Here is a 12,500-nt window from a genome sequence, read left to right on the forward strand (position 1 = left end):
AATAAATAAATAAGAATGATATAAAAAGACAATAATGATAATAAATAAACAAGCAAATAAATGTGAAACATCCAGACCCCACCCCCACCCCCACCACCACACGCTAATTCCTAGGCTACGTATCGCAACTTCCACGGCACACTGACACACACACACACACACACACACACACACACACACATACACACACAGAGACACAGACACAGACACAGACACAGACACACACACACACACACACACACACACACACAGACACAGACACACACACACACACACACACACACACACACACACACACACACACACGCCCATACCCCTACCCCACCATACGCACACATACACACATATATGCACGCACACACGTTCCAATATTCCGTTGCTCCTACAATACAGACATGCATACACACATACCCCATCATCTACACAGACACACACAGACACACACACACACACACACACACACACACACACACACACACACACACACACACACACACACACACACACACACACACACACACACAAGCACGAACAAATTGTAGCTCTCGCGACGCACAAGCCCTGAAGCCCCCCCTGTCCCCTACCCCCACCCAGCTCTCCATGATAATATGAATAACAGCAATGACAATATTGACAATAATGATGAATTGTTTATTGATACACTACAGTACATTACACTGCGATACGATACAGTACAGTACAGTCCAGTACAGTACAGTACAGTACAATACAATACAATACAATACGATGCAATGCAATGCGATGCGATACAATACTACACAATACAATTCAATACTACATAATACAACAAGATACGATACGATACGACACGACACGATACGATACGATACGATACGATACGACACAACACTCACTGAACATCCACAGATCTTGAGGACAGAAAGACGTTGGGGAAACAGCCCACGACAGCAGACATCGCCCTGTGGAACTCCTCATCCGACTTGACGTCCACGTGCACACAGTAATAGTTCTGTGGCCTGTAGATGGTACGAAGAAGACGAAGAACCTGTACACACACAGTCATACTTTTTAGGTGATCGAATGAAATCTTTGGCGTTTCCTTTCAGTAGAGAGAAACACGATAGGGAAGCTTTCGGTTATTCAGCTGTACAAACCTGGAATTCGCTGCCTTCTTCAGTCTGACAGTCTCTCCCTGGACTTCTCAAACGCATTCAACACCACTCATCCCTAGTTCATGATGTCAACGCTAATGTAGATGAATGTAAATCCTCGCCCCTTCCAGTAGGTTTCAGGCCCCAGTACGTCAAGACTGCCAGTGTCGAGGTCTGGTCTCCTGAAATTAAGACCAGCACGGGAGCGCCTCAGGGCTGTGTGTTTCCACCCGCACTGTTTACAATGTACGCATCGGACTGTAGATGCGAAGAGGACGAAGTTCTGCACGGCAATTTCTCTGACAGGAATGATTGTGAACGAAGAGGAGAACTCCTCCAGGGACTCATGTTTAGGATGGTCCGCTGGTGTGACGAGCTTATTCTTATTCTTTATTTGGTGTGTGGTGGTGGTGGTAGTGATAACAGTGTTGTGTGGTTGTGCGTGCTTGCGTGCACGCGCGTGCCCGTGTGTGTGTGTGTGTGTGTGTGTGTGTGTGTGTGTGTGTGTGTGTGTGTGTGTGCGCGCGTGTGTGTGTGTGAACACTTGTGTTTGTGAACGCTTGCGTGTTTTTTTTAAATGTGTGTGCGTATGTGTGTGCGTTGTGGATTTAATTTGGGTGTATGTTCTTGTAAATATCTCTCTCAAAGGAATTCCACATGTTTTGATTTTTTTTTCCTAAAAGTGTCACGGCATTTGTGACTGATTTATATGAAAGGACAATCTATATGATAATGTCTTATTCTTATTCTTCGTTCGTGGGCTGCAGCTCCCACGTTCACTCGTATGTGCACGTGTGGGCTTTTACGTGTATGACCGTTTTTACCCCCACCATGTCGGCAGCCACACTCCGTGTTCGGGAGTGTGCATGCTGGGTATCTTCTTGTTTCCATAACCCACCGAACGCTGGCATGGATTACAGGATCTTTAACGTGCGGGGTTTTTGTTTGTTTGTTTGTTTGTTTTATCTTCTGCTTGCGTAAACACACGAAGGGGGTTCAGGCACAAGCAGGTCTGCACACATGTTGACCGGGGACATCGGGAGAATATCCACCCTTTACCCACCAGGCGCCGTTACACGGGATCGTTCGTTTATTTATTTATAATCTGTTCATCTAAGATGATGATATTAGACTGAAAATAAATGATATTATTATCATTATTATTATTATTATTATTATTTGGATTATTATCATTCCTATCATAATGATGATTTTTAGTATTAATTAGAAATTGACATTTCTGTATATTTACCCGGGATCTTTAAATCGAAAGTCCAACGCTTTAACCACTCAGCTATTGCGCCCGTCATATGATAATGATAATCACTATGTATACTCTCTGTGTGTGTGTGTGTGTGTGTGTGTGTGTGTGTGCGTGCGTGCGTGTGTGCGTGAGTGCGTGGTGTGTGTGTGTGTGTGTGTGTGTGTGTGTGTGGTAAAAAAAGAACTTCTCTCTCTTTTGCACATAGAAACGTTTCCTGTTAATTTCGCATGCGTCCTTTACCTTGAATTTTAACCTGTGATTTAGGCATTCTTCAGGGATCACACTGTGTCCAATATCAGTCATTTTGTCAAGTTAGATTAAAACTGGAAGTAGGACATAGTACAGTGTCTGTCAAGCTTTGTTCTATTTTTTGCCATATAATGACCTTGACCCATGACCTCTCATTATCTTTAGCCTATCATCGTAAATGTTTACCCGAAAAAATCCCAGTGTTGAAGTTTACCACGGACACAGACACATACACACACACTAACCGCACACGCACACTCACACCCACCCACGTGTAATATCACTCAAAGTGAAAAGACGTTAAATTAAAGAATGAACACACACACACACACGCACACACACACACACACACACACACACACACACACAGACTAACCACACACACACACACAAACAAAGAAACACACTAACACACACACACACACACACACACACACACACACACACACAGAGCGAACGCGCGCGCGCACACACACACACACACACACACACAAACACAAACACAGACACACACACACACACACACACACACACACACACACACACACACACACACGGTCGTGCCATTTACACACAGACTCGCTTTTCACACGCGAGTCAAAAACCCTACGAACCTGTTCAGCGTCCTTGAATACCAGAAGACTGAAAGCTATAGGGAAGTCTCTCTCTTCCTCCGTCAGAGCGCTGGTGATAAAAGGGAACATCTTCTTCAACGAGGGGCAGGAGGTGGCAAGGGAGGCCACCATTTTGTCCGACACCATCCCGCCATTGGTCTGGCCAAGCTCGAAGTTGCGTGCCTTTTCTGTTTCCACGGGGTCTCCCAGGAACAGTTTTCTGCAGTCCACGCGCCTCACTTTGGGGTTCTTCCATGGGAACAGGACCTTCTCCGTTTCCTGTTGGAAAGGGAGGCGAGGGTTTCGGTGGTTTTGTGGTTTTCTTCTTGTGTGTGTGTGTGTGTGTGTGTGTGTGTCGGGGCTCGTGTACGATTGTGTGTATTTGTTTGTGCTTTCATATCTGTGAAACTGCATGTTTGTTGCATATCTGTTATGCATGCATGCATGCGTGTGTGTGTGTGTGTGTGTGTGTGTGTGTGTGTGTGTGTGTGCTTGTTTTACATTTATTTGCTTATTTGCTTGCCAGATGCGATGTTGCGTGTATGGATTTGTCAGAAACGTCGCGGCAGTAACGCCTCCTTGAGCCACAGATACTGATACTGTATGGAAAACACTTTTTTTTCTCTCTCTGTGTGTGTGTGTGTGTGTGTGTGTGTGTGTGTGTGTGTGTGTGTGTGTGTGTGTGTGTGTGTTGCTGTTGTTGTTGTTGCGTGCGTGGGTGTGTGTTTTTGCGTGTTTCGGAGACATCGTTGGACTAAAGTTGTGATTAAATGAGTATGTATATTGTCATTGTATCCTCCACACCCCAAAAGGGGCAAGAGGATTGAATTTCTTTGAATTTTCTTTGTTGTCTTACTGATCTTCTAGTCTGTCTGTGTGTGAGTAGTATATGATGCATGACATTTTTTTTTTCTTTTTTTCTTTTTCTTTTTTCTCTCTCCCTTTGTAACATTTTTATTCCCCGAGTGCGTCAGTGTGTATATATTTTTTGTTTGTGGTCTGTGGATAGTTTATTCCCCCGCCCGCCTCGCCCCCCCCCCCCCCCCCCCCAATACCCCCCCTCTTTTTTTTTTCTTTTTTTTCTAGATTTAGTACTTTTATTTTTTTCTTGTTTGATATTTGCGTTTTTGTGCGTGTTTTTGTTTTTGTTTTTCTTTCTTTCTTTTTTTTCTTTCTTCTTCTTCTTCCTTTTTTTATGCCCAAGGCTGGGTTGAAAAAGGCATGTGTACTTGCTTATCTCATTACCCTGGTAAAAGAATATTTCGTTTCGTTTCGTTTTATTTCGTTTCGTTTCGTTTCGTTTCTGTCTCTTGTTTCTCTGTCTACCTCTTTCGTGTCCGTTTCTCTCCTTCCCACTTCTTGTTGAGCGTACGAAGAGCGAGCAAACAGCCCATTGATCCAATGATCGATCAAGTAATCAACTAACCGGTCTACTGATTAGTCAAGCAGTCATCACTAAACAGTCAATAAATCTCTCAGCCCAGCTGATCATCGGCAGTAAACTACTCTCAAAACACCACACCATGTGTCATAACAATTTTTATGTAGAATGTGGTATCCTTTACCATTATCTGTTCGTCTGACCCATATCTAGATAGATACCTTCATGACTAATCTGTTCACATACCTTCAGGACATACTTTCAGGACTGATCTCAACCTGACAGGTGTTCACATACCTTCAGGACTGATCTCAACCTAACAGGTGTTCACATACTTTCAGGACTGATCTCAACCTGACAGATTATCACAAACCTTTAGGACTGATCTCAATCTGACAGGTGTTCACATACCTTCAGGACTGATCTCAACCCAACAGGTGTTCACATACCTTCAGGACTGATCTCAACCTGACAGGTGTTCACATACCTTCAGGACTGATCTCTAACCTGACAGGTGTTCACATACCTTCAGGACTGGTCTCAACCTAACAGGTGTTCACACACCTTCAGGACTGATCTCAACCTAACAGGTATTCACATACTTTCAGGACTGATCTCAACCTGACAGGTGTTCACATACCTTCAGGACTGATCTCAACCTAACAGGTGTTCACATACCTTCAGGACTGATCTCAACCTAACAGGTGTTCACATACCTTCAGGACTGATCTCAACCTAACAGGTGTTCACACACCTCCAGGACTGATCTCAACCTACCAGGTGTTCACATACCTTCAGGACTGATCTCAACCTAACAGGTGTTCACATACCTTCAGGACTGGTCTCTAACCTGACAGGTGTTCACATACCTTCAGGACTGATCTCAACCTAACAGGTGTTCACATACCTCCAGGACTGATCTCTAACCTGACAGGTGTTCACATACCTTCAGGACTGATCTCAACCTAACAGGTGTTCACATACCTCCAGGACTGATCTCTAACCTGACAGGTGTTCACATACCTTCAGGACTGGTCTCAACCTACCAGGTGTTCACATACCTTCAGGACTGATCTCAACCTACCAGGCGTTCACATACCTTCAGGACTGGTCTCAATCTGACAGGTGTTCACACACCTCCAGGACTGGTCTCTAACCTGACAGGTGTTCACACACCTCCAGGACTGGTCTCTAACCTGACAGGCGTTCACATACCTTCAGGACTGATCTCAACCTACCGGGTGTTCACATACCTTCAGGACTGATCTCAACCTGACAGGTGTTCACATACCTTCGGGACTGATCTCAACCTAACAGGTGTTCACATACCTTCGGGACTGGTCTCAACAGGTGTTCACATACCTTCGGGACTGATCTCAACCTAACAGGTGTTCACATACCTTCGGGACTGGTCTCAACAGGTGTTCACATACCTTCAGGACTGATCTCTAACCCAACAGGTGTTCACATACCTTCAGGACTGATCTCAACCTACCAGGTGTTCACATACCTTCGGGACTGGTCTCAACCTAACAGGTGTTCACATACCTTCGGGACTGGTCTCAACAGGTGTTCACATACCTTCAGGACTGATCTCAACCTAACAGGTGTTCACATACCTTCGGGACTGGTCTCAACAGGTGTTCACATACCTTCAGGACTGATCTCGACCTAACAGGTGTTCACACACCTCCAGGACTGATCTCTAACCTGACAGGTGTTCACATACCTTCAGGACTGGTCTCAACCTAACAGGTGTTCACATACCTTCAGGACTGATCTCAATCTGACAGGTGTTCACATACCTTCAGGACTGATCTCAACCTAACAGGTGTTCACATACCTTCGGGACTGATCTCAACCTACCAGGCGTTCACATACCTTCAGGACTGGTCTCAATCTGACAGGTGTTCACACACCTCCAGGACTGGTCTCTAACCTGACAGGTGTTCACATACCTTCAGGACTGATCTCAACCCAACATGTGTTCACATACCTTCAGGACTGGTCTCAACCTAACAGGTGTTCACATACCTTCAGGACTGATCTCTAACCCAACAGGTGTTCACATACCTTCAGGACTGGTCTCTAACCTGACAGGTGTTCACATACCTTCAGGACTGATCTCTAACCCAACAGGCGTTCACATACCTTCAGGACTGATCTCAACCTACCAGGCGTTCACATACCTTCAGGACTGGTCTCTAACCCAACAGGTGTTCACATACCTTCAGGACTGATCTCTTACCCAACATGTGTTCACATACCTTCAGGACTGGTCTCAACCTGACAGGTGTTCACATACCTTCAGGACTGGTCTCAACCTACCAGGTGTTCACATACCTTCAGGGCTGATCTCAACCTAACAGGTGTTCACATACCTTCAGGGCTGATCTCAACCTACCAGGCGTTCACATACCTTCAGGACTGGTCTCAATCTGACAGGTGTTCACACACCTCCAGGACTGGTCTCTAACCTGACAGGTGTTCACACACCTCCAGGACTGGTCTCTAACCTGACAGGCGTTCACATACCTTCAGGACTGATCTCAACCTACCGGGTGTTCACATACCTTCAGGACTGATCTCAACCTGACAGGTGTTCACATACCTTCGGGACTGATCTCAACCTAACAGGTGTTCACATACCTTCGGGACTGGTCTCAACAGGTATTCACATACCTTCAGGACTGATCTCAACCTAACAGGTGTTCACATACCTTCGGGACTGGTCTCAACAGGTGTTCACATACCTTCAGGACTGATCTCTAACCCAACAGGTGTTCACATACCTTCAGGACTGATCTCAACCTACCAGGTGTTCACATACCTTCGGGACTGGTCTCAACCTAACAGGTGTTCACATACCTTCGGGACTGGTCTCAACAGGTGTTCACATACCTTCAGGACTGATCTCAACCTGACAGGTGTTCACATACCTTCAGGACTGGTCTCAACCTACCAGGTGTTCACATACTTTCAGGACTGATCTCAATCTGACAGGTGTTCACACACCTCCAGGACTGATCTCTAACCTGACAGGTGTTCACATACCTTCAGGACTGGTCTCAACCTACCAGGTGTTCACATACCTTCAGGACTGGTCTCAACCTAACAGGTGTTCACACACCTTCAGGACTGATCTCAACCTAACAGGTATTCACATACTTTCAGGACTGATCTCAACCTGACAGGTGTTCACATACCTTCAGGACTGATCTCAACCTACCGGGTGTTCACATACCTTCAGGACTGATCTCAACCTAACAGGTGTTTACATACCTTCGGGACTGGTCTCAACAGGTGTTCACATACCTTCAGGACTGATCTCGACCTAACAGGTGTTCACATACCTTCAGGACTGATCTCAACCTGACAGGTGTTCACATACCTTCAGGACTGATCTCAACCTAACAGGTGTTCACATACCTTCGGGACTGATCTCAACCTACCAGGCGTTCACATACCTTCAGGACTGGTCTCTAACCTGACAGGTGTTCACATACCTTCAGGACTGATCTCAACCTAACAGGTGTTCACATACCTTCAGGACTGATCTCAACCCAACAGGTGTTCACATACCTTCAGGACTGGTCTCAACCTAACAGGTGTTCACATACCTTCAGGACTGGTCTCAACCTGACAGGTGTTCACATACCTTCAGGACTGATCTCAACCTGCGCCAGCTGTTCACGTTCAGCGACATGTCCACGTCCATCATTTCACCAGTGACCTCGTGCCTGTCACGTGACCCCTGTAGGCCCCACCCCCTCAGCCTTAGAACGAGGCCCTGAGCGCCCTGTGGCGACCCCTGGTGCCACACACTGCCGTTCTTCTTCTGCGGGACTAGTAGCAGCTGGCTGTCGTTCAACTTGAGTTCCACTGTTTTGCTGCTGGTGGCTGTTTTTTCCGGGCCTGGTGGGCAGAGAGCACTTGTATTTAGTCACCCAAGTATAGTAATGGGAGTGGGCGTTGGGGGTTGGAAAGGGAGCACTTGTTGTCACCCCAGTACAGTGAGGGAGCGTGTGTGGTGGGTGTGCAGGGGGTGGTGGTGGTGGTGGAGGGGTGTGAATGAAGTGGAGGGGTACTGGTGGAGGTGTATGGGAGGAGGGGGAGATGGAGGGGTATAGACAACTGGGGTGGGGGGTGGGGTGTAGGGAGAGGTGTGGGAAAGGGAGGTGTGATGAAAAGTTAGGGCAGGAAGATCAAGTTGCGAACGATCCAGTCGAAGCGATCAGTTCAATGTGTGTAATGTACAGATAGCATATCGTAGGATAGTCAAACATAGCTCGTCTGTTATTGAAAGCTTTCTCCGAAACGTTGCACCAGGAAATGTTCGTCTTCTCCTTTTCAACGTTTTCTCAACGGTTCAAATAACAGGGGAGCCTGAGGGTAAACGCGAACGGGCAAGTCTAAATGCGAACGATGGGTTTGGGTGCATGTGGACAATTGAAACAGGAGCAGGTCTTGAACGTATTAGTTTCATTTTCAGTTTCAGTAGCTCAAGGAGGCGTCACTGCGTTCGGACAAATCCATATACGCTACACCACATCTGCCAAGCAGATGCCTGACCAGCAGCGTAACCCAACGCGCTTAGTCAGGCCTTCAGAAAAAAAACAACAACAAAAAAACAACAGCGTATTAGACATAACATATTGTTGGAACATCGCACCAGACTGTTGTATTGCTGGATTTGGTCACATATGCACACACACACACACACACACACACACACACACACACACACACACACACACAAACACATTCAAACACACACACACACCCCACACCACACACAAACACACCCTTTTGAGAGCGCTCATTAACTGTGCAGCATCGTTCGCAAACAGACTCACGTCAATCCATGGTCTAATTACAAACGACACTTTTTGAGATTCCCTTTCAAAACTGACGTTCTAGATCTGTCACCAACAAACTTTTAAAAATTCTCACTGGTAATGCACAATTCATTTAACATATCCAGTCAACTTAGCTATTTCTGTGTCAAAGTTAAAGTCCTACCACTTGCTTCCCTTATTTTTAGGACTGGTAGCATGTTTATGAACTTGGTCGGCAGTGGTGCGCAAATAGAAGGAAGAGCACGGAAATAGCTGGAAACAGCTGATGTTTGATTGGTTCTTGGAAATGAATGATGTTTTTTACAGAACGAGTTCGAAGCAGACGACAAATTGTGAAATGTGTGTGGTGATAACACTCTGATCTGGGGCGGTAAACGAACCGTTCAATTACTCGCCTACCTACTCTAATTGCATGGACAAGATGTAAAAGGTGTGAAGTGGAACGGTAGTGTGGTGTGGTGTGGCGTGGTGTGGCGTGGTGTGGTGTATTGTACTGTACTGTGTTGTATTGTGCTGTACTGTACTGTGCTGTGCTGTGATCAGAAACTCCAGGGAGAGCTGGACAGTAGAAGGTCTTCAGAGAAGCCCCCCTCAGTCAAGTGTTTCGCCCTTAACTCCTTACACTCTAAGCGGACCGGGCCGCACCCAGGTCATGACTCCTGGATGCCCTTGTATTGCCGCCTTTTTTTTTCCCTGGTCCTCAACAGGTTCGAACCCGCACCTCCAGGGTGGTCAACTCTTCAGGACTGAGTCACCTTTTTGGCAGACGTTTTAACCACTGAGCCACCATACGCCTAGTTTGAGTGGTTTCATTCCTCCTAGACCAGATCCAGCTGGAACTCTTTTCTGCTGCTTCTGCCATTGCCTTGAGAGCCCTTGTCCTCTCTGTGTCAGAAATCGACAGCTGTTTCATGAGGCTGTAGGCAGTTGTGCTCACAAACCCTCTTGCACCAATCTCTATGGCGAGGACTTTGGCTTGGAAGCCAGATTCTCTCAGGCTGCTGGCTAGACTAGCATACTTTTCGTCCTGTTGATGCGGGCTTCTCTATTCTGCTTTCGTATGGGAGTGTGAGCTCAATCAGAATCGCGTGTTTTGTTTGTGTGTGTGTGTGTGTGTGTGTGTGTGTGTGTGTGTGTGTGTGTGTGTGTGTGTGTTTGTTTTTTCAATAATTTTTTTTCCTTGGAGTGGAGTGTTATGTCAGGCCTCATGCCGCTCTTGCTGTTGATTTCCGGATGTTTCTTCCCCTCTTGTTGGTCAACTGTGCACTCCCAATCTTCGGCACCATCCAGCAGCCCATGTTTCCATGCTTTGGATATTACAACTATTCCTGGCCAGTCTTTGTTGCCTTCTGCAGAGAGGAACTCTACTGGAACTTCTGGTGGTGTGGGTGCTCCTTGGACAGTGCTCACCACGTGTGCAATTTCTTTTAGCACTTTGGTTGTGCCTCCATGTGCACCGTCCTTGGCTCAACGCAGCTTTGCATGAGCTGAGGACATGTTCCACTGTTTGTTTGCCATGGCAGAGTGGGCATGCAGGGTCCTCTGCTTTCCCTCATCTCACCAAGTTTGTATTCGAGGGAAGGAGGTCGTACACAGATCTTAGGATGAAGCTGATCCTCAGAGCGGCCATGTTCCACATGTCGTTCCAGCTGAGGCTCCTTTGGAGAACTTTGTTGAACTTAACTGTACTGTGGTGTGCTGAACTGTATTGTACTGAGCTGTGCTGTGCTGTACTATGGTAAGCTGTAATGTGCTGTAATGCACTGTGCTGCAATGTACTGTGCTGTAATGAATTGTGCTGTACTGTACTATGGTAAGCTGTAATGTGCTGCAATGTACTGTGCTGCATTGCACTGTGCTGTAATGTACTGTGCAGTAATGTACTGCGCTGTGCTTTGCTGTTGTTCTGTGCTGTGCTAAGATGTACTGTGCTGTGCTAAGCAGTGTTGTACTGTACTGTGCTGTGTTGTGTTGAAATGTACTATAATGGGCTGCACTGTGCTGTGTTTAAGTGTACTATAATGGGCTGTACCGTGCTGTGTTGAAGTGTACTATAATGTGCTGTACTGTGCTGTGTTGAAGTGTACTGTAATGGGCTGTGCTGTGTTGTGCTGTGCTGAACTGAACTGTGCTGTGCTGTGCTGTGGTAAGCTGTGTTGTGCTGAACTGAACTGTGCTATGCTGTGGTAAGCTGTGCTGTGTTGTGCTGCGCTGAGCTGAGCTGTGCTGTGCTGTGCTATGCTGTGGTAAGCTGTACTGTACTGAGCTGAGCTGTGTTGTGCTGTGCTGTGCTGTGCTGTACTGAGCTGAGCTGTGTTGTGCTGTGCTGTACTATACTGTGCTGTGCTGTGCAGAGCTGTGCTGTGCTGTGGTAAGCTGTGCTGTGCTGAGCTGTGTTGTGCTGTGCTGTACTGTGCTATGCTGTGCTGTGGTAAGATGTGCTGTGCTGTGGTAAGCTGTGCTGAACTGAACTGTGCTGTACTATACTGTGCTGTGCCGTGGTAATCTGTGCTGTGCTGTACTATACTGTGCTGTACTATACTGTGGTAAGTTGTGCTGTGCTGTACTATACTGTGGTAAGCTGTGCTGTGTTGTACTATACTGTGGTAAGCTGTGCTGTGCTGTACTATACTGTGGTAAGCTGTGCTGTGCTGTACTATACTGTGATGTTCTGTGGAGCAAAGTCACTCAATCTGTCAGTCAACAAGTTAGTCCATAGTCGAACAAGGTGTTGTGACCAAGGTGACAGGTTTGTTCACAAGGCTGTGAACAGGGCCTGATAGTGTTGTCTGGACACTGATCGTTTTATCAGTGAAGAGACTCACAGTTCTGGCTCCTGTGTGTGTTGATACGATGCGGGGTGAACGCGATAACCCTTGTCTTTCGGTTGTGTGTGTGTGTGTGTGTGTGTGTGTGTGTGTGTGTGTGTGTGTGTGTGTACGTGTGTGTGTGTGTGTGTGTGTGTGTGTGTGTGTGTGTGTTGATAATTATGTGTGTGTG

The 12,500-nt window shown here is 46.6% G+C and overlaps 1 protein-coding gene across 1 annotated transcript in view; it reads right to left on the reverse strand.

The window, feature by feature from the left end:
• LOC143291450 (beta-1,3-galactosyl-O-glycosyl-glycoprotein beta-1,6-N-acetylglucosaminyltransferase 4-like) overlaps positions 1-12,500 on the reverse strand; it is a 31,502-nt gene that overhangs the window by 6,878 nt on the left and 12,124 nt on the right. The window contains exons 3-5 of the mRNA XM_076601315.1: positions 8,300-8,556; positions 3,261-3,539; positions 876-1,027 (exon numbers count right to left, since the gene is read on the reverse strand). Coding sequence (XP_076457430.1) covers positions 876-1,027; positions 3,261-3,539; positions 8,300-8,556 — 688 coding nt within the window. The remainder of the gene's footprint in view (positions 1-875; positions 1,028-3,260; positions 3,540-8,299; positions 8,557-12,500) is intronic.

Source organism: Babylonia areolata, chromosome 17 (assembly GCF_041734735.1).
Source record: "Babylonia areolata isolate BAREFJ2019XMU chromosome 17, ASM4173473v1, whole genome shotgun sequence".
Taxonomy (NCBI): Eukaryota; Metazoa; Mollusca; class Gastropoda; order Neogastropoda; family Buccinidae; genus Babylonia; species Babylonia areolata.